The sequence below is a fragment of the Phocoena sinus genome, chromosome 13, assembly GCF_008692025.1.
Source record: "Phocoena sinus isolate mPhoSin1 chromosome 13, mPhoSin1.pri, whole genome shotgun sequence".
NCBI lineage: Eukaryota > Metazoa > Chordata > Mammalia > Artiodactyla > Phocoenidae > Phocoena > Phocoena sinus.
This window is the reverse complement of record NC_045775.1, coordinates 64,482,003-64,502,045: the sequence shown is the minus strand read 5'-3', so window position 1 is coordinate 64,502,045 and position 20,043 is coordinate 64,482,003. Positions and strand designations below refer to the sequence as shown.

At 40.2% G+C, this 20,043-nt stretch overlaps 1 protein-coding gene across 1 annotated transcript in view; it reads left to right on the top strand.

Moving 5' to 3' along the window:
• SLC4A5 (solute carrier family 4 member 5) overlaps nt 1-20,043 on the top strand; it is a 122,973-nt gene that overhangs the window by 17,345 nt on the left and 85,585 nt on the right. The window contains exons 2-3 of the mRNA XM_032652627.1: nt 12,512-12,592; nt 17,828-17,998. Coding sequence (XP_032508518.1) covers nt 12,514-12,592; nt 17,828-17,998 — 250 coding nt within the window. The 5' untranslated portion in view covers nt 12,512-12,513. The remainder of the gene's footprint in view (nt 1-12,511; nt 12,593-17,827; nt 17,999-20,043) is intronic.

Here is a 20,043-nt window from a genome sequence, read left to right as displayed (position 1 = left end):
TTATTTTTGTTTTTATTGTCATTACTCTAGGAGGTGGTTCAAAAAAGATCTTGCTGAAAAAAAAAGAAAGATCTTGCTGTAATTTATATCAGAGTGTTTCTCCTATGTTTTCCTCTAAGAATTTTATAGCTTCTGGTCTTACATTTAGGTCTTTAATCCATTTTGAGTTTATTTTTGTGTATGGTGTTAAGGAGTGTTTTAATTTCATTCTTTTATGTGTAGCTGTCTAGTTTTCCCAGCACCACTTAATGAAGATACTGTCTTTTCTGCATTGTATATTATTGCCTTCTTTGTCATAGATTAGGTGACCATAGGTGTGTGGGTTTATCTCTGGGCTTTCTAACCTAAACCATTGATCTATATTTCTGTTTTTGTGCCAGTACCATACTGTCTTGATGATTGTAGCTTTGTAATATAGTCTGAAGTCAGGGAGCCTGATTCCTCCAGCTCCGTTTTTCTTTCTCAAGATTGCTTTGACTATTCAGGGTCTTCTGTGTTTCCATACAAACTGTAAAATTTTTTGTTCTAATTCTGTGAAAAATGCCATTGGTAATTTGATAGGGATTGTACTGAATCTGTAGATTGCTTTGGGTAGAATAGTCATTTTCACAATATTGAATCTTCCAGTCCAAGGACATGGTATATCTCGTCATCTGTTTATGTCATCTTTGATTTCTTTCATCAGTGTTTTAGTTTTCTGAGTACAGGTTTTTGCCTTCTTAGGCAGGTTTATTCCTAGGTATTTTATTCTTTTTGCTGCAGTGGTAAATGGGATTGTTTCCTTAGTTTCTCTTTCTGATCTTTTGTTTTTAGTGTATAGGAATGCAAGAGATTTCTGTGCTTTAATCTATCCTTTTAAATTTGTTGAGACTTGTTTTGTGATCTAGTATGTGAATCATCCAGGAGAACATTTCATGTGCACTTGAAAAGAATGTGTATTCTGCTCTTTTGGGATGGAATGTCCTGTAGATATCTATTAAGTCCAACTGGTCTAATGTGTCATTTAAGGCCACTGTTTCCTTATTGATTTTCTGTCTGGATGATCTGTTCATTGATGTAATGTGTGTTAAAGTCCCTACTATTATTGTATCACTGTCAATTTCTCCCTTTATGTCTGTTCATATTTACTTTATATATTTAGTGCTCCTATATTAGGTGCATATATTTACAAATGTTATATCCTCTTCTTGTATGGACCCCTTTATCATTATATTATGCTATTCTTTGTCTTTTATCATAGACTTTTTTAGGGTCTACTTTGTCTGACATAAGTATTCCTACCCCAGCTCTCTTTTCATTACCGTTTGCATGGAATATCTTTTTCCATCCTCTCACTTTCAGTCTGTGTGTGTCTTTAGCTTTGAGGTGAGTCTCTTGTAGGCAGCATATAGATGGGTCTTTCTTTTTAAATCCAATCAACTACCCTACGTCTTTTTTTTTTTTTTTGGTACGTGGGCCTCTCACTGTTGTGGCCTCTCCCATTGTGGAGCACAGGCTCCAGACACGCAGGCTTAGCGGCCATGGCTCAGGGGCCCAGCTGCTCTGCAGCATGTGGGATCTTCCCGGACCGGTGCATGAACCCATGTCCCCTGCATCAACAGGCAGACTCTCAACCACTGCACCACCAGGGAAGCCCTACCCTACGTCTTTTGATTGAAGCTTTTAGTCCATTGACATTTAAAGTAATTATTAATAGGTGTGTATTTATTGCCATTTTGTTACTTGTTTTCTGGTTGTTTTTGTAGTTCTTCTCCATTCTTTTCTTCTTCTTTTAGTCTTATCCCTTGTGGTTTAACGATTTTCTTTAGTGTTATGTTTGTGTTTCTTTCTCTCTAGTTTTTATCTATTATATGTTTTTTTCTATTATAGGTTTTTTTTTTTTTTTTTTTGCGGTACGCAGGCCTCTCACTGTTGTGTCCTCTCCTGTTGTGGAGCACAGGCTCTGGACACACAGGCTCAGTGGCCATGGCTCATGGGACCAGCCGCTCTGCGGCATGTGGGATCTTCCCGGACCGGGGGCACAAACCCCTGTCCCCTGCATCGGCAGGTGGACTCTCAACCACTGCACCACCAGGGAAGCCCTATTATAGGTTTTTGATTTGTGGTTACCATAGGGTTCATATATGTTGACCTATAACTATATCTTCTTGTTTTAAACTGGTAATCATTTCACTTTAAACACACTCTAAAAGATCTACATTTTTCTACTCCCCCACCATGTTTTGTGTTTTGGGTGTCATATTTTACATCTTCATGTCTATGCCTTAACTGTTTATTATGGTTATAGTTGAGTTTTACAATTTTTGTCTTTTAACCTTCATGGTAGGTTATTTAAATGATTGATCCTCAGCCTTTACTGTATAGCTGCCTCAGCATTTACTGTATAGTTGCCTTTACCAGTGGGATTTTCCCCTTTCTGTAATTTATTTCTTGTTGTAGCCTTTTCTTTTCTACTTAGAAAAGACCCTTTAACATTTCTTTTAAGGTCAGTTTAGTACTGATGAACTCTTAGTTTTTGCTTGTCTGAGAAGCTGTTTATTTTTCCTTCAATTCTGAATGATAACCTTGCTGGGTAGAGTGTCCTAGGTTGTAGGGTTTTTTTCCTTTCAGAACCTAAACTATATCATGCCACTCCCTTCTGGCCTGCAAAGTTTCTGCTGAAAATCAGCTGATAGCTTTCTGAGGTTTCTCTTGTATGTGACTCCTTTTTTTCTTGTGGCCTTTAGAAGTCTCTCTTTAAATTTTTGCCATTTTAATTATAATATGTCTTGGTGTGGGTCTCTTTGGGTTTATCTTCTTTGGGACTGTCTGTGATTTCTGTACCTGGATATCTGTTTCCTTCCTCAGGTTCAGGAAATTTTCAGTCATAATTTAATGAAACACATGTTCTACCTTTTTCTCTTTCTCTTCTTCTGGGACCCCTATAATGTGAATATTAGTATGCTTGATGCTGTTCCAGAGGTCCTTTAAACTATTCTCATTTTAAAAAATTTGTTTTCCTTTTTACTCCTCTGATTGGGTGATTTCCATTATTTTATCTTCCAGATCACTTTTATGTGTTTTACTGTATCACCTAATCTGCTATTAATTCCCTTTAGCAGCTTTTAATTTCAGTTATTGCATTCTTCAGCTCTCCCTGGTTCTTTTTTATATTTTCTAGTTCTTTGTTAAATTACTCACCGTGTTCATCTATTTTTATCCCCAGTTCATTTAGCATTTTTATTCTTATTGTTTTGAACTCTTTATCAGTAAATTATTTAGCTCTATTTCATTAGGGTTTTTTCCTGTTTTTTTCTCTTATTCTTTCATTTGAAACATAATCTCCTGTCTTCTCATATTGTTTATCTTTCTCTGTCTTTATGAAATCAAGTGAACAGTTACTTATCCTGGCCTTGAAGGCATGTCCTTGTGTAGGAGCTCCCTGTGCAGCCTGTGTGTGCCCAGTGGTGTTGGTGGGAGAGCTGGATCTGAAGTAAGCATGGGCAGTATCTTCCCAGGGTGTGCTGGCAACCACAGCCTTGGTGGGAGGTAGGGATGGAGTTGGAGGGGCTAGAGCCAGAGTCTGGTTGAAGCCATGGCTTATCCTATGCTCAAGCAGGAACCCTGAGGGAGTTGTTTATCCCATGTGTGGTGGCCTTCACTGAAGGCATGCCTGGGATCTGAGGGCTTGGGGCTGCACTTCTGTGCTGGTTTCATTCTTTCCCCAGTGTGCACACCTTGGTTATAGGCTGGGTTGGGGTTGGTGGGTTTGGTGCCACACCACTGGTATGGCCCTGCACCCTCTCAAGTGTGCACAGAGATGTGTGCCTCAGCAATGGTGGTCTCTGCCCTGGAGCTAGCTTCACCCCTTCCAGGTGTGCAGATCCTGAGCAGATTGCTTCTCCTCCCTTCCTACCAGATTCCATGTGGATCTTTCTTTACAACTTGGTTGTAGAAGAGCTGTTTTGCTAGTCCGCAGATCAAGTTCAGTGAGATTCACTCTATATATAGTTGCAGGTTTTTTTTTTTTTTGTTTTTGGCTGCACTGTGCAGCATGCAGGATCTTAGTTCCCCGACAAGGGATTGAACCTGTGCTTCCTGCAGTGGAAGCATGGAGTCTAACCACTGGACCATCAGGAAGTCCCTATACAGTTGTAGTTTTTTTTCCCCCCCACTGAGGAAAAATTTTAATGTAATAAAGATTCTGAAGGCAGTTCATTTGTTCATTTGTTGGTTCATAAAGTTAGTAAATATTTCTTTTTTTAAAATTTTATTTTATGTAGTTTTTTATACATCAGGTTCTTATTAGTTATCCATTTTATACATAATAGTGTATATATGTAAATCCCAATCTCCTAATTCATCACACCACCACCACCCCCTGCCACTTTCCCCCCTTGGTGTCCATACATTTGTTCTCTATATCTGTGTCTCTATTTCTTAGTTGTAGTTTTAATGTGTTCATGGGAGGACATGAGCCCACTGTCTTCCTGCCTGCCATCTTGATCTCTCACTTGGAATTCTTTTAGGTTTTTTTGTTGGTTACCTACACCCCTCTAAAATAATAATAATAATAATGATAATAAATCTCCTGCTAGTTATCAAAGTTAGATATCAGTCAACTACAGGTGACTATTTAACTATCATACACAACACCCATCTCCTCTTCTTTATACTTCTAATGTAGATATATCATTGCTGTTTTTAGTTAAAAATCAGTGTTTATGCTCTTATGATTATGTATATACCATAATCACATTTTATTTCTTACAGTTTTAATTTTCCCTGGTGTTTCTAATTGCCTTTCTTTTTCTTTGCACTTTCTTTCTTTTTTTTTTTTTCATTTTTAAATTTTACTTATTTATTTTTTGGCTGCTTTGGGTCTTCATTGCTGTGTGCAGGCTTTCTATAGTTGTGGCGAGTGGGGGCTACTCTTTGTGCAGTGTGTGGGCTTCTCATTGTGGTGGCTTCTCTTGTTGTGGAGCACAGGCTCTAGGCATGTGGGCTTCAGTAGTTGTGGCATGTGGGCTCAGTAGTGTGGCTTGCAGGCTCTAGAGTGCAGGCTCAGTAGTTGTGGCACACGGGCTTAGTTGCTCTGTGGCATGTGGGATCTTCCCAGACCAGGGATCAAACCTGTGTCCCCTGCATTGGCAGGTGGCTTCTTAACCACTGCACCACCAGGGAAGTTCCTCTTTGCACTTTCTGTCTTTGTCACTTCCTTAAGTTGTTCCAAATACTCAAGGAGTGTATTAAGTCTCTTGAATTTCATCTTTTCCTTGGTGGTTCCTTCTGAAACCTCATTTTTAGCTATTTTGAGGACTGACTGCTCTCTAGGGCTATATCACAGCTGTTGTCCAGGGACCTTCCTTCATTATTATTCTGTTTCAACCCCTCTCTCCTGGATCCCATTGTCTTCCCCTTCTTTGTTAATGGAGGTAATATATATTATACATACATATCTTCTTAAGAAGATATGAGAGAGAAGTGAAAGTATTTTTTGCATATCCTAAACTGTCTTCTACACTCACTCTTGACTGGTGGTTTGGCTGAATAGAGAATGCTAGGCTGGAAACTATTCTCCCACAGAATTTTGAAGGCATTGGTCCGGCATCTTCTCTTGTCTAAGTTCCTAAAGAGCAGTCTTCTGATAGTCTGATTTTTATTCATTTATAGGTGACCTGTTCCTGTTTCCTTAAAAGTTTTTAGGATTTTTCTTTTCTTCACACTTAATATTCTAAAATTTCATACTGACATATCAAAGTGTGAGGATTTTTCTTCCCAATCATTCTTTGTGTAGAGTACTCAGTTGGCCCATTTTATTTGAGACTACTATGTCATAGTGCTGGGGAATTATTTATTTAAAAAATTAAAATTTTAATAAAAAATATTTCAAACCTGTAGAATGATACTTATATGTCATTGTCCAGAATTAGCAGATGTTAACATTTTATCATATTTGCTTCATATCTATATCTATCAAAAATATCAAAGATACAGCTGAAACATCACCATTAAACCTTACCTGTCCCCAGAAGTAACCTGAAGTTAGTGTGTCTCATTCCCCTGCATAATTTTATGCTTCTATTACTTATAAATGTAGCAATAAATAACATTGGCAGTGTTTTGTGCATTTTAAAGTTTTATATAAATAATGGAATTTTGTTTGTATCTTTTTACAACTTGCTTTTTTTATTCATTATGTCACTGAGATTTCTACAGGTGACACATAGAGATCTAGTTCATTCATTTAAACTCCCTATAGCTTTATATTATGTATCAGTTAGGAAGACCTTCAGCTAAAGGTAACATAAAACTTGGCTAGTAGTTTAAATATACTAGGTAGATTATTTCCTTTCACATAACAGGAAGATCAGAGATAAACAGTCTAGAGCTCAGTGATTTTATGAGGAGCCCAAGTTTATTCTAGCCTTCTGCTTTGTCCTTAGCCTGTGGCTTTGGTTTTCATACCTGTCACATCATTGTTGCAAGATGACTGCTTCATCTAGAAGTCTCATGCCTAGAGTCTGTGCAGGATAAAAGGGAAGGTAAAGGGCAAAGCATGCATTCTAACTGTGTCTGTCACTTTTTATTAGGAAGATAAAAGTTTTCCTGGAAACCCTACCCAGTAGACTTCCATTAAATCTCATTGGCTCGGTAGGGTAGGGTCACATGACTACTCCTAAGATCATTTACTGGCCAAGGGCCATAAGATTACAATGAATGGTTTAGACAGGTCACAATTTATGTCTGGGGCTGGGGAAGGTATGTATGGCAATCAAGGGCCCTGTGTCTCTATCTGAGCAAAATGGGGTTCTATAAACAGGCAAGGAGAGGAAGGAACGAATGTTGGAAATTGTAGCAGGCACTTCTAGATGAGCACCCAGTGCCCATTCTCCCTGTTTTCCTTACTAGCAGAACCCAATCTTATTTTCCCAGGGTCTTTTAATTCAGGTGTGGTTTTGAGTAACAGAAAAGTTAACTATAAATTTAGTGGTTTAATTTTTCACCATAAAAAGAAGTCCAAGTGTGGGCTGTCCAGTGCTGGTAGAGTAGTTCACTGAAGATGTTAAGGACACAGGCTCCTTCGTCCCCTGTATCCATAGTTAGCATATGGCCTTCACTCCCATGATGACAAGATGGCTGCTGCACTTCCAGGCATCATGTTCCAGGCTCTAGATATAAGGATGAAACGTAATTTGCCAGATATAATATAGTTTACCAGATAAAATAGAGTTTGCCCAGTTAAATTTGAATTTCAGATGAACAGTGAATAGTTTTTTAGTATAAGTATGTCTCAAATAGTGCATGGGGGGACTTCCCTGGTGGTGCGGTGGTTAAGAATCCACCTGCCAATGCAGGGAACACGGGTTCGAGCCCTGGTCGGGGAAGATCCCACATGCCACAGAGCAACTAAGCCCATGCGCCACAACTACTGAAGCCCGCGCACCTAGAGCCCGTGCTCGATGACAAGAGAAGCCACCGCAATGAGAAGCCTACTCACTGCAACGAAGAGTAGCCCCCGACTGCCACAACTAGAGAAAGCCTGCATGCAGCAACAAAGACCCAACGCAGCCAAAAATAAATAAATTAATAAATTAATAAATAAAAACATAGAGCATAGGGTATACTTATACTAAAAATTATTTATTCTGTATGTGAAGTTCATATTTAACCTGGAGAAACTGTATTTTTGTTTGCTAAATCTAGCAACCCTATTCAGGGAGGGAGGGAGAAGAAGGAAAAATGAAGGGGGTTTCTTTTGGAGAGGCTTTATCCAGGAAGGGAATCTTTCTCCAGGTTCTTTCACCTATATCTCTTTAGAGAGGGATTGCTGAAGGGCATCTGGGGGAAATGATTATTTTCAGTTGGCCACATTGCTGCCACGAACAAAATAAGAACAGAAGAGGGGACAGACATCAGGCAGGTAGCTAGCAGTGTCCTCCACATGTGCCTCCATGCACACAGCCCCACCCTGTTTCCCCATCATCCCCAAATAGTTATATCCAGTGGGGACATTCAAAATATTTCACAACCGGGCTTCCCTGGTGGCACAGTGGTTGAGAGTCCGCCTGCCGATGCAGGGGACCCGGGTTCGTGCCCCGGTCCGGGAGGATCCCATATGCCGCGGAGCGGCTGGGCCGCTGAGCCATGGCCACTGAACCTGCGCGTCCGGAGCCTGTGCTCCGTAACGGGAGAGGCCACAGCGCTGAGAGGCCCGCGTACCGCAAAAAAAAAAAAAAAAAAATATTTCACAACCAATATGGCACCAACACTAACCAATCAGAATGAATACCAGCCACAAACAGAAGCCATACTGGTACATATTGGAAAACCAACTTTGCTTATATCGTAATTTTTGATAAAATTAACATTTATTTTTATTTATTATGACTGTATAAATTTTGCTCACAGCTGACTTGCATAGTATACCATGATTACTTTTCCTTTCTACAATTCTTTATTCTTGGTAGAATCTCGGTACCCTCTCGAAATAGTCAAATTCATCCAGATAATTGATCAGTTCTAGGTTCTCCTTGGAGACATCCTGTCCAGAGCGTGATCTAAGATGCACCTGTTGCTCCCTGGACTGCTGCACAGCTCCCCTCCTAGGACCTACCTGTGCCAATCTTTTGTGGTGAATCCCATTTCCCAGATGCCATATTCCTTTCTTTGATGTTCCTTCATCTTGCTTCAATCACTTCCTGAGAAAATTTTTGAGACATTTCATGCCTGAAAATGCCCTTATTCTACTCTCACATTTGATTGATAGCTTAGTTAGGACTGAAATTCTAGGTTGGAAATAATTTTTCCTCAGTTTTGAAGGCATGAATCCCTTGTCTTATAGCTTCCACTGTGGCTATTCAGAAATCAATGCCAGTTTTCATGGTGGATTCTCTGTAGGTGAATTATATTCTTATTCTGGAAGCTTTTAAGGTCTTCTCTTTATATGTGATATTCTAAAACTTCATGGTGATGTGAGTTGGAGTGGATTTTTTTGTATGTATGTATGTACGTATGTATTTTTGGCTGTGTTGGGTCTTCTTTGTTGCTGCACATGGGCTTTCTCTAGTTGCGGAGAACGGGGGCTACTCTATTGCAGTGCATGGGCTTATTGTGGTGGCTTCTCTTTGTTGCAGAGCACAGATTCTAGGCGCGTGGACTTCAGTAGTTGTGTCTCACGGGCTCTAGAGCACAGGCTCAGTAGTTGTGGCTCACGGGCTTAGTTGCTCCATGGCATGTGGGATCTTCCCCGACCAGGGCTCCAACCTGTGTCTCCTGCATTGGCAGGAGGATTCTTAACCACTGAGCCACCAGGGAAGTCCTGGAGTGGATTTTTTTTTAAAAAAAGTATTTTTCTGAGCTCTCAGCAGCCCCTTTCAATCAGGAGAGTCAAATCCTTCAGTTCTGGGAACTGTTCTTACGTCATTTTCTTAATAATTTCCTCTATGGGGCTTCCCTGGTGGCGCAGTGGTTGAGAGTCCACCTGCCGATGCAGGGGACACGGGTTCGTGCCCCGGTCCGGGAAGATCCCACATGCCGCAGAGCGGCTGGGCCCATGAGCCATGGCCGCTGACCCTGCGTGTCTGGAGCCTGTGCTCCGCAATGGGAGAGGCCACAACAGTGAGAGGCCCGTGTACCGCAAAAAAAAAAAAAAAAAAAAAGTAATAATAATAATAATTTCCTCTCTACCATTTTTCCTGATTTCTCTTTCAGAAACTCCTACTACTTTGATTTTGGAACCCCTGGATTGATCCCCTGATTTCCTTGTCTTTTTCCTAAAATTTTTCTTTGTGTTTGTGCTCTATTATCTGATGTATTTTTTCAACTTCGTGTTCCAACTCTTGTATTGAGATTTTTCTTCTAACATCTCTTGAGTTTCCAAGAGTTCTTTCTTATTCTTTAAAAGTTCCAGGTTTATAGCATTCTGCTTTTCTTTTTGTCATGGATACAATGTTTTTTTTCTAGTCCACTTGAAGATGTTAATTATACGGTTTTTAAGTGGTTCTTTGGCTGCTTGCAGTGCTCCTGTTTTCTTGGACTTTGTCTTTTCCTGTTTGTTTTGGTCTGTGTCATTCTGGTGATTCTGCTGGCCATCATAATTTGGAGTGGAGCTGCTAAACAGCTGTTTGACAGCCTGGACTTCTTGAATGATAGACTCAAGGTGGGCAATTGGGTGGAGTCCTAACCATTTTGTTAAAGATCTCCAAAATTTCAGAATCTTTAAGTCCTCCAGTCTCCTACCTGGAGTGTGTAAGCTTCATTACTGTTCTAGGAGAGGGCTGAGTGGCTCACTATTTTTAATTAAATCCTTTTTTCCCCCAGTGAAATGACATCTTCTTGCTCTCAACTATCCAAGGGCCATCTGAGTTAACTTTTCCATCTTCTAGGATAGGGGAGCCATTCTAGGAGACTGAACCTAGGAGCGAGATCTGAGGGTTTAACTTAGTCCTTATGAAGATTTTCAACCAACTCTCCTGTTTTCGGCCCCATCCTCTATCCTGGTGTTCAGGTGAAACGACTACCTCCAACTCCCCTTTCTCTACTTTTGAGAACAATTTTGTATAAGTTAGAGACTATATATACTTGAAGGTTCAGATAAAACATTAGAAAATAACCCTCTATGCTTCTGGTGTTTCTTTTTCTTTTCATTACAGAAAATTTTCAAACTTAATAAAAATAGAAAAAATAATATGATGATTCTTTTGTCCCTACAAAGCTCCTTCAATAATTATCAATATATGACTGGTTGTGATGCTTTTCCCGTAACCATTTCAGTTATTGGTTAATTCGGAGTTTCTAATTTTTTTAAGTTATTTGATCATTTCTATTACTTTTCTAATCAACTATCTGTTTATTAGCCTTGTGACTAAGAGCTATAGTCCCAGAAACAGGCAGTCTGGGTTTGAATTGCTGTTCCCCCCTTTGAGCAGTCAATTAGGCCTTCTGTGCCTCAGTTTCCTCATCTGTAAAATGGGAACAACAATGTTACTTATAGTGAAGATTCAAGTAAGTCAGACATGCAGAGCAGAGCATTTAAAATAATGCCTGGCACATTGCAACAGTAGCTGTTATTATTATCTAAGTTAAAACGTATTGGCGTGAAGTTTTTCATGGCATTCACTTATAATTTTAAAATTCTCTACTATATTTTTAGTTACATCCCTTTTTCATTCCAAATGTTGTTTACATATGCATATTCTCTTTTCTTATTGATTACTCTTGCATGGTTTGCCTATTTTAATAATCTTTTCAAATAATTGCCTTTAGATTTATTAACCATCTCTATGCTCAGTTGTTTTCTATTTCATTATTTGTTGCTTTCATCTTTTATATTTATGTCCTTCTACTTTCTTTTCTCTCTCGTCTTTTCTAGGTTCTTTAGTTAAATGCTTATCACATTTATTTTCCTTCTACTTTCCTCTCTCCCTTCCTCTTTCTTTCCTTTCTCCCTTTTTTCTCAAAGTATATTGTAACCCACAAGTTTCAAGTTGTAATTCAAGTCTAAATATGTAATAAGTTCCATTGTGATTTCCTGTTAAGCCCATCATTAAAAATTATTTTTAGTTTCCAAATATATGTATATATATTTATTATACACATATATATATATATGTATTTATATATTTATTTATATATATAGTCATTCCTTGGTATCTGTGGGTGATTTGTTCCAGGACTGCCCACTCCATACCAAAATCTGTGATGCTTAAGTCCCTTATATGAAATGGCATAGTATTTGTGTATAAACGAAGGTACCTCTTCCTGTATGCTTTAAATCATCTCTAGATTACTTATAATACCTAACAATGTAAATACAATGTAAGAAGTTGTAAATACAATGTAATGTTATGTAAATGGTTGTTGGTGTGTGGCAGATTCAAGTTTTTCTTTTTGGAACTTTCTGGAATTTTTTTTTTTTTCTGCTGTACACGGGCCTCTCACTTCTGTGGCCTCTCCCATTGCGGAGCACAGGCTCCGGACACACAAGTTCAGCAGCCATGGCTCACGGGCCCAGCTGCTCCGCGGCATGTGGGATCTTCCCGGACTGGGGCATGAACCTGTGTCCCCTGCATCGGCAGGCGGACTCTCAACCACTGCGCCACCAGGGAAGCCCTCTGGAATATTTTTTAAAAATATTTTTCATTCATGGTTAGTGGAATTCATGGATGCAGAACCCACAGATAATCTGTATAGTTTTGGGTTTTTTTGTTTTTAGTTTTTTTACTGTAGAAGTATGATACAAATTCTTTAAAATTTACTAATGTTTTCCTGAGACCTAGTATATGTGCTCTCTTTGTAAATGTTCCACTTGTACTTGAAAAAGAAACGTGTTCTCTTATATATATATATATATCTCCCCAACATATATATATTTGAGCTTCCTCAATTTGTTTATATGTCCTTTTGTCTTAATTTTTTTCATCTGCACGAAGGTCTTCTGCTATGAGTATGAATTTGACCATTTCTCCTTGAAATTTTACCTTTTTGTGTCATTTACATTTTGAGGCTGTGTTCATCTTTTACTTTATAGTTATGAAGGTGGAGGAGGAAAAGGCTGGGGTAGGGAAGCTGGACCCCCCTAACTACAGGAGGCGATGTCAGGATCAGGAAGGTAAGGTCACCTTGAGAACTTGATGCAAATTCTTGGAGGGTCTGGGAATTCCTTGGATATCCTTATAACAGCCCTTCCAGCTGGGAGAACTAGAGAGTTGGTCCCTTTCCCTGACCCACCCACAGTGTCTCCCCTAGATCAGGTGGGACCAGCCTTAACCATGTCTTAAAGGGACCACGTGGTCAGGTTGGAAGCAGGTAACTGGTACTAGGATTACGGCATAGCTTCTCCAACACAAAATTAAACTCACTTATTTTACAAACTCTACAAATCATACTAAATGCCAAATATCAACTTTTTATAGATTCTAAAAATGGCAGCTCAGGTTAAACCAGTGAAAGAGGATATTGAGTGGGGATATTTTTGTTGCTCCAGAATTGCTCACTCAGACACCCTAAGTATCCTACATTCTACAGAAAAGCAGCCACAGAGTTTATGAAGAGACACTACCCCAGCCCTTTTGGAGGGATACAGTAATCTTCCTGTCCAGCTGGATGCTTCCTGAGCTGAGGAACGTGTAGAGCCACTCTGAGGCTGTTGATGAAGAAGAATGCAGTGAGGAGCTGGCACTGTCCTGAGCCAAACTACAAGATGTTCACAGTGAGAAGAGAGGTCCTGCAGAGCAAAGAAACAAGCTGGGGGTGGGCTAGTGATTCCCTACAGTTTACCAGCTAAACAGCCACACTCTGATGGTTATAGTGGAGAAAATGAGACAAGTTAGATCCATGGCAGAAAGAAAATATTTCCCTGACAACCATCCCCTGATTTTTTTTAAAAAAGGGTGCTCTTTGTTTGTATAACCCCTCACAATTCTCAAAATCATGTTCCCATTCACCATTCCATTCTATCTTCTCAAGAACAATGCCTAGCCAGTAGAGAAAGAATTTTTATTCCTGCACTATCAGTGAGAACACTGAGTCCCCGAGAGGCAGATGTGCATGGCCATACAGCAGGTGAAGACCAAGCCAGGGAGCACCCAGGGCAGCTAACTCTTGGTAGAGGCCTTTCTGATACATCTGCTGCTTTTCATTTCCATTCCTGGCCTCAAGGGTGGAGAATAGGAACTCATCATTGAAAGAACCAAATATGCTAAACCTTTAGAGTAGAACTACTTATCTCTAAATATTGGTGACCATGGCTTACCTAAGATTACAGCTTGCTCAGGCTCAGTGAAGGAGATGCACCAGCCATTCTGATACTGGTTCACTAGGAAGTGAGGCTGCACTTCATAAATGTATCTACCTCAAATTTCTCATTACACCCATGAGAGATTGAGGGTCCAGAAGAGCAAGCAGTAGGATAAGGTGGGGGTGAGCTGGGGTTCTAAAGAGATTTGGACACTGACATCCATGTAACCTTACTCTCCAGTGCCTAGTAATGCACCAGCCAGCGTAGACTAACACAGAATCTGCTCACCAGAGTGGGCATGCAACATGTCTCTAAAAGGCCTAGACATGCTTCTTCAAGGTTCAGCTTCATGTGGTTTCAGTGTGATATGTGCAGTCAGTGATGCCCAGGCATCTAGTATGTCAGTTTCAGGAGTTTGAGCCAACAGGCAGCCCTCTCCTCCAAGGGAAAAAAACAAACAAACAAAAACAAAACAACCCCCCCCCCAAAAACCCTCACAAAGTTAGTGTAGATCTTGATGTAAGAACACAAAGTCCAATTTCCCACTCTGCCACAGACTTTCAAATTTTAGCTGCTATTCTTGGGCTTCAGAAATAGTCATAATGATCAATAGCTGTTGACCAGCCCAGGAAAATTTTTACCACAAATCAATCAATGTGATACACCACATTAATGAAATGAAGAATAAAAATTATATGATCATTTCAATAGATGCAGGAAAAGCATTTGACAAAATTTAACATCCATTCATGATTTAAAAAAAAAACACTCAACAAACTGGCTATAAAGGGAATGTTCCTCAATATAATAAAGGCCATATATGACAAGCCCATAGCTAACATCATATTCAATGATGAAAAGCTGAAAGCTCTTCTTTAAGATCAGTAACAAAACAAAGATGCCCACTCTTGCCACTTTTATTCAAAATAGTACTGGAAGTCCTAGCCAGAGCAATTAGGCAAGAAGAAGAAATTTTTAAATTGGAAAGGGAAAAGTAAAACTGTCTCTATTTGCAGATGGCATGATATTATAAATAGAAAATGATAAAAATTCCACCAAAAAACTGTTAGAATTTAAAAAATTATTTTAAATTAAAATTTCGGGTTACAACATCAATATACAAAAATCAGTTGCATTTCTATACACTAACAATGAACTTTCAGAAAGAGAAATTAAGAGAACAATTCCATTTACAATTGTATCAAAAAGAATAAAATACCTAGAAAAAAATTTAACCGAGGAGATAAAAGAGCTGTGCACTGAAAACTGTAAGACACTGATGGAAGACACTGAAGACAACACAAATGCATGGAAAGATATTCCATGTTCATGGACTGGAAGAATTAATATTCTTAAAATGTCCATATTAGCCAAAATAATCTACAGACTCAATGGAATCTCAATCAAAATTTCAATGATTTTTTTTTCACAGAAATATAAAAAACAATCCAGAAATTCATATGAAGCCACAAAGAACCCTGAATAACCAAAGCAATCTTGAGAAAGAAGAACACAGCTTGAAGATCACACTTCCTGATTTCAAACTATATTACAAACTACTGTATTCAAAACAGTATGGTATTGGCATAAAAACAGACATATAGATCAATGGAACAGAATAGAGAGCCCAGAAATAAACCCACACATATATAGTCAATTAATTTATAACAAAGGAGCCAAAATATACAATGGGGAAAGGATAGCATCTTCAATAAATGATATTGGGAAAACTTGACAGCCACATGCAAAAGAATGAAACTGGACCCCTATCTTACACCATACAGAAAAATCAACTCAAAATGGATTGAAGACTTGAACTTAGGACCTGAAACCATGAAACTCTTAGAAGAAAACATAAGGGGTAAGCTCCTTGACATCAGTCTTGGCAATTATTTTTTTTTAATTTGACATCAAAAGCAAAGGCAGGGCTTCCCTGGTGGCGCGGTGGTTGGGAGTCCGCCTGCCGATGCGGGGGACGCGGGTTCGTGCCCCGGTCTGGGAGGATCCCGCGTGCCGCGGAGCGGCTGGGCCCGTGGGCCATGGCCGCTGGGCCTGCGCGTCCGGAGCCTGTCCTCCGCAACGGGAGAGGCCACAGCAGTGAGAGGCCCGCGTAACGCATAAAAAAAAAAAAAAAAAAAAAAAAAAAAAAAAAAGCAAAGGCAACAAAATAAAAAACAAAGTTAAACTACATCAAGCTAAAAAGCTTCTGCACAGCAAAGGAAATTATCAACAAAATGTACAGGTAACCTACAGAATGGGAGAAAATATTTGCAAATCACATATCCGATAAGAGGTTAATACCCAAAATATATAAAGAATTCATACAATTCAATAGAAAAACAAAACAAAACAGAAATACAATTTTAAAATGGAAGAGAAACTGAATAGAAATTTTTCCAAAGAAAACATACAAATGGCTAACAGGTACTTGAATATGTGCTCAACATCATTAAATCATCAGGGAAATTCAAATTAAAACCACAATGAGATATCACCTCACAACTGTTAGAATGGCTATCATCTAAGACAAGGGATAACAAATGTTGGCAAGGATGTGGAGAAAAGGAAACCATTGTGCACTGTTGGTGGGAATGCAAATTGGTGCAGACACTGTGGAAAACAGTATGGAGATTCCTCAGAAATTAGTAACAGAACTACTGTATGATCCAGCAATTCCACTTTTGGGTATATACCCAAAAGAAATGAAATCATTATCTTGAAAATATATCTGTACTCTCATGTTCATTGCAGCATTATTTATAATAGTCAAGACATGGAAACAACCTAAGTGTCCATCAGCAGTTGAATGGTTAAAGAAAATGTGATATACATATGAATATTATTCAGCCATAAAAAAGAAAGAAATCTTGTCGTTTGCAATATGGATGGACCTTGAAGACATTATGCTGAGTGTCTTAGACAGAGAGACAAATACTGTATGATCTCACTTATACATGGAATCTAAAAATCCAAACTCATGGAAACAGGGAATAGGTTGGTGGTTACCAGAGGCTGGGGGTGGGACGTGAGGAATTGGGTGAAGGTGGTCAAAAGGCACAAACTTTCAGTTATAAGATAAATTAGTCATGGGGATGTGATGTACTGTATGGTGACTGTAGTTAACAATAGTGTATTGTATGCTTGAAAGTTGCTAAGAGACTAAATCTTGAAAATTCTCACCACAAGAAAAAAATTTGTAACTATGTGTGGTGATGGATGTTAACTGAACTTATTGTGGTAATCATTTTGCAGATATACGTATATCAAATCATTATGTTGTACACCTTAAATTAATACAATATTATATGTCAATCACAACCCAAGTTAAAAAAATAATAGGAGAAACTTGAGGTGACATGGTAGGGTACATGGAACTTCATGTATTATCTGCTCAATTATTCTGTACATCTAAAATTGTGCTAAAAAGACTATTAATTATTTTTAAAATTGTTGACCAACTCAAGACAATACGGATGAGAAACTGGTGGCAGAGCGTCCTTTCTGAGGTCTGAGGGAATTCTAGCTGCCTCTTTGTGTACAGAGTTAGTGGGGGATTTACATAGCAGCCAGGCTTCTTAGTGGAATTCTGAATTAGGGTTCTTGGTAGCTCTAGTTCTTGAAAATTCTGGTTTACAAAACCAGCTTTGAGAAATCCTTAATAACTCACTTCTCTGATGAGTGGTAGCTCACAGAGTCCTTGGTTGTTAGTAAAAATGGCCCTTGATGGAAATGCATATGGCTTTCCCATAACAGTTGAAGCCGGGGCTTGGCATTTTGAACTAAATATGTGACCCACCGAGGGGCTCTCTTGTGGACCATGTGTTATAAACCATATGTGTTTATTGCTGCTCTGGACTAGCAAGAATGGGGAGATGGGAGTTCTGCTCATTCTGACAGAATACTAACTATAGGGCCAAGGGTCTCCCTTCCAGCAACTGGGGAGTTGGTTCAGAACTGGAATTCTATCAAGCCCAGTGGCCCCGTCCAGGAATGCTTTGCCTTCTGATCTTCTTCAGTGGCCTCAGCTCTTTGTAACTGGAAAATATTAAGGAGAAATGCCAATTTTCAGTAACTCTACCTACCCTCTCTTTTATTCTGTGCCCACAGACTGTCGTTCCATCCACATTGGGCTTTCAGTCCCCAGTTACCCTCACAGGAAAAGAGACCCGAAGGGACATCTTTCAGGCCTGCAAAAGGTCCACTGGGGCTTGCGGCCAGACAAGCCGCAGCAGGGGCTAGCCAGTGCCTGCAGCACTGTGGATCATGTCATCAGGACACGTGAGTTCTTGAGGGGACCATTCTGGGGAGCCATCTGCTGGGTGGTCCAGATGGGGCAGGGCAGGGCAGGGCAGGGCAGGGCAGGGGGATTCTCTGGAGAATGTGAGGAACGCCCCATGTTGCTCAGGCCTCTCAGTTCCCTCTGCTCTGCTGCCATGGCAGACCAGCCTCTCTGCTCAGGGACACCTTTAGTCAGGCTGAGCCCCTGTCCCTCTCTGGTGACTTTGAGACCTCTGCTCTGATCCATTCTGCCTTGATTTCACAGTTTAATTCTCAGAATTATTTCCTGTTTCCAAATTCCTAGGGGCCACACAGCCGTTGCCCGAAGAGCCAATAACAAACATGAGTGTCTGGCGTGAGGTGTTGTGCTCAGTAAACCGAATTCCTTATTGCATCCCCTCCACCCTGGCTCTTCACCTGAGCTTGAAGGAATGGTCTGGAATTGTCTGGGCACCCTGCTCCTCAGCTTGCAGAGTCCTGGAGGCTTTCTCCCAGGTCAGCAGAGCCCCTGAGGCCTTCCTCTGCTGTTGAGGAAATCAGTTCTGGGCTGGTTAAAAATCAGTCTTTTGTTCTTTCCTGTGGAAAGAAAAGTATCAATCTTAAGAGGGGTGAAAAGATTAGAGCACAACTGTGACATTTTATCCTTTTGAGCCTTCGCTGTTTCTAGGGACATGATTTCACCTGCAGCATACCCCAAATCTGCGTAATAAATGGTACCTAACTGGTTTCTGCTATATAGTTCCACTGTCTTGAGCAAGGCAAAATGAGTTATTTTACCATCTAAACCTTCAAAAGAATGTCAGAGGCAGTAACAACCTCTTAACATTCCAGATGGCCTTGCGAAGGCCATCTGAGTCACCCCCAACCCTGCACTGCCCTGAACAGCTGCTGTCATTGGCACCAAGTCTACCAAGGCCTGTGACTTTTCCAAAGTAAATGTGCCTATGTGGGAGAAGGGTTAATGGGGAGTCCTTTGGAGGTGTCTAGTTTAAGAGATAAGCTTTGATTAAAATATGCATGTGCGCACATACACACAAACATGCACACACAGGCTTATGCACACATACATGTTCAGGGGTAGACATACCAGAGACCCAAAGGAGGGCCAGCCTGGTGGGAAGGCCTGCTCCCCATGTTGGATCTAGATGCTTCCACTCACTCTCTGGGGCATTCTCCTGTCACTCCACCACATTCAGAGGTGAAGTCACCCTTTCAAAGTTGAGTCTGCTGGATCCTTCCTGAGTCAGGGAAGAGGAAAGTGGGTTAGAGCTGGTGCTCTCTTATCGAAGGGTTTGGAGGAGGTCTAATAAATGGTATTTGCTGATGCAACATGGTACATCACAGAAGTGGTCACGAACGGTGGATTTTATGTTGTTTTGGTGGTTTTTGGTTAATGGGACACTGGTTTTAGCTGGAAACCAAAGGGGAGGGAATGGAGAATACTTCGGTACGTTTGCACATTCAGTTCATTCTCTTAGAGGTTCACCCCTCAGTCCTTCACTTCTTTCAAACCAAACAGGGCATTGTGTGCATGATGCAAATATAAACCCTGCTCCACCACATCCCAGGGTCAGTAACAATGACCCGAGGAAGGGAAAACAAAACAGTGCCCAAGTAATTTTACTGCATTATCTAGATAATTGCCTGAATCTGCCACTTTTCTTTGCTGTAGGACAACTGACCACATGTGTTTTCCCTCTCTGAGTGTCCTGTCTATTCTATGAATCCATTCAGACAGCCCAGGCAGGTGGTCTAGCTGGCCACAAAGTCCAAGTGGGACCTACCTCTATAGAAGAGGGGAATCATGCAGAATGGAGGGCGTGGGTGCTGGCCAGGCAGGTGGCTAGACATAGCTAGGCCTGAGAGTAAAGCAGGCTGTGCAGATGAAGGATTGACAGGTGACTCCTTTAGTTTCTGCCTCACAAGACAATGACAAGAATTTGTACCATGAAATGGTATTTCATTGTAATTTTGTTAACTAAATGTATGCTGTTAATAAGAAGGAGATATTATTATCCCCATCTTCAGATTGGGAAATCAAGGTT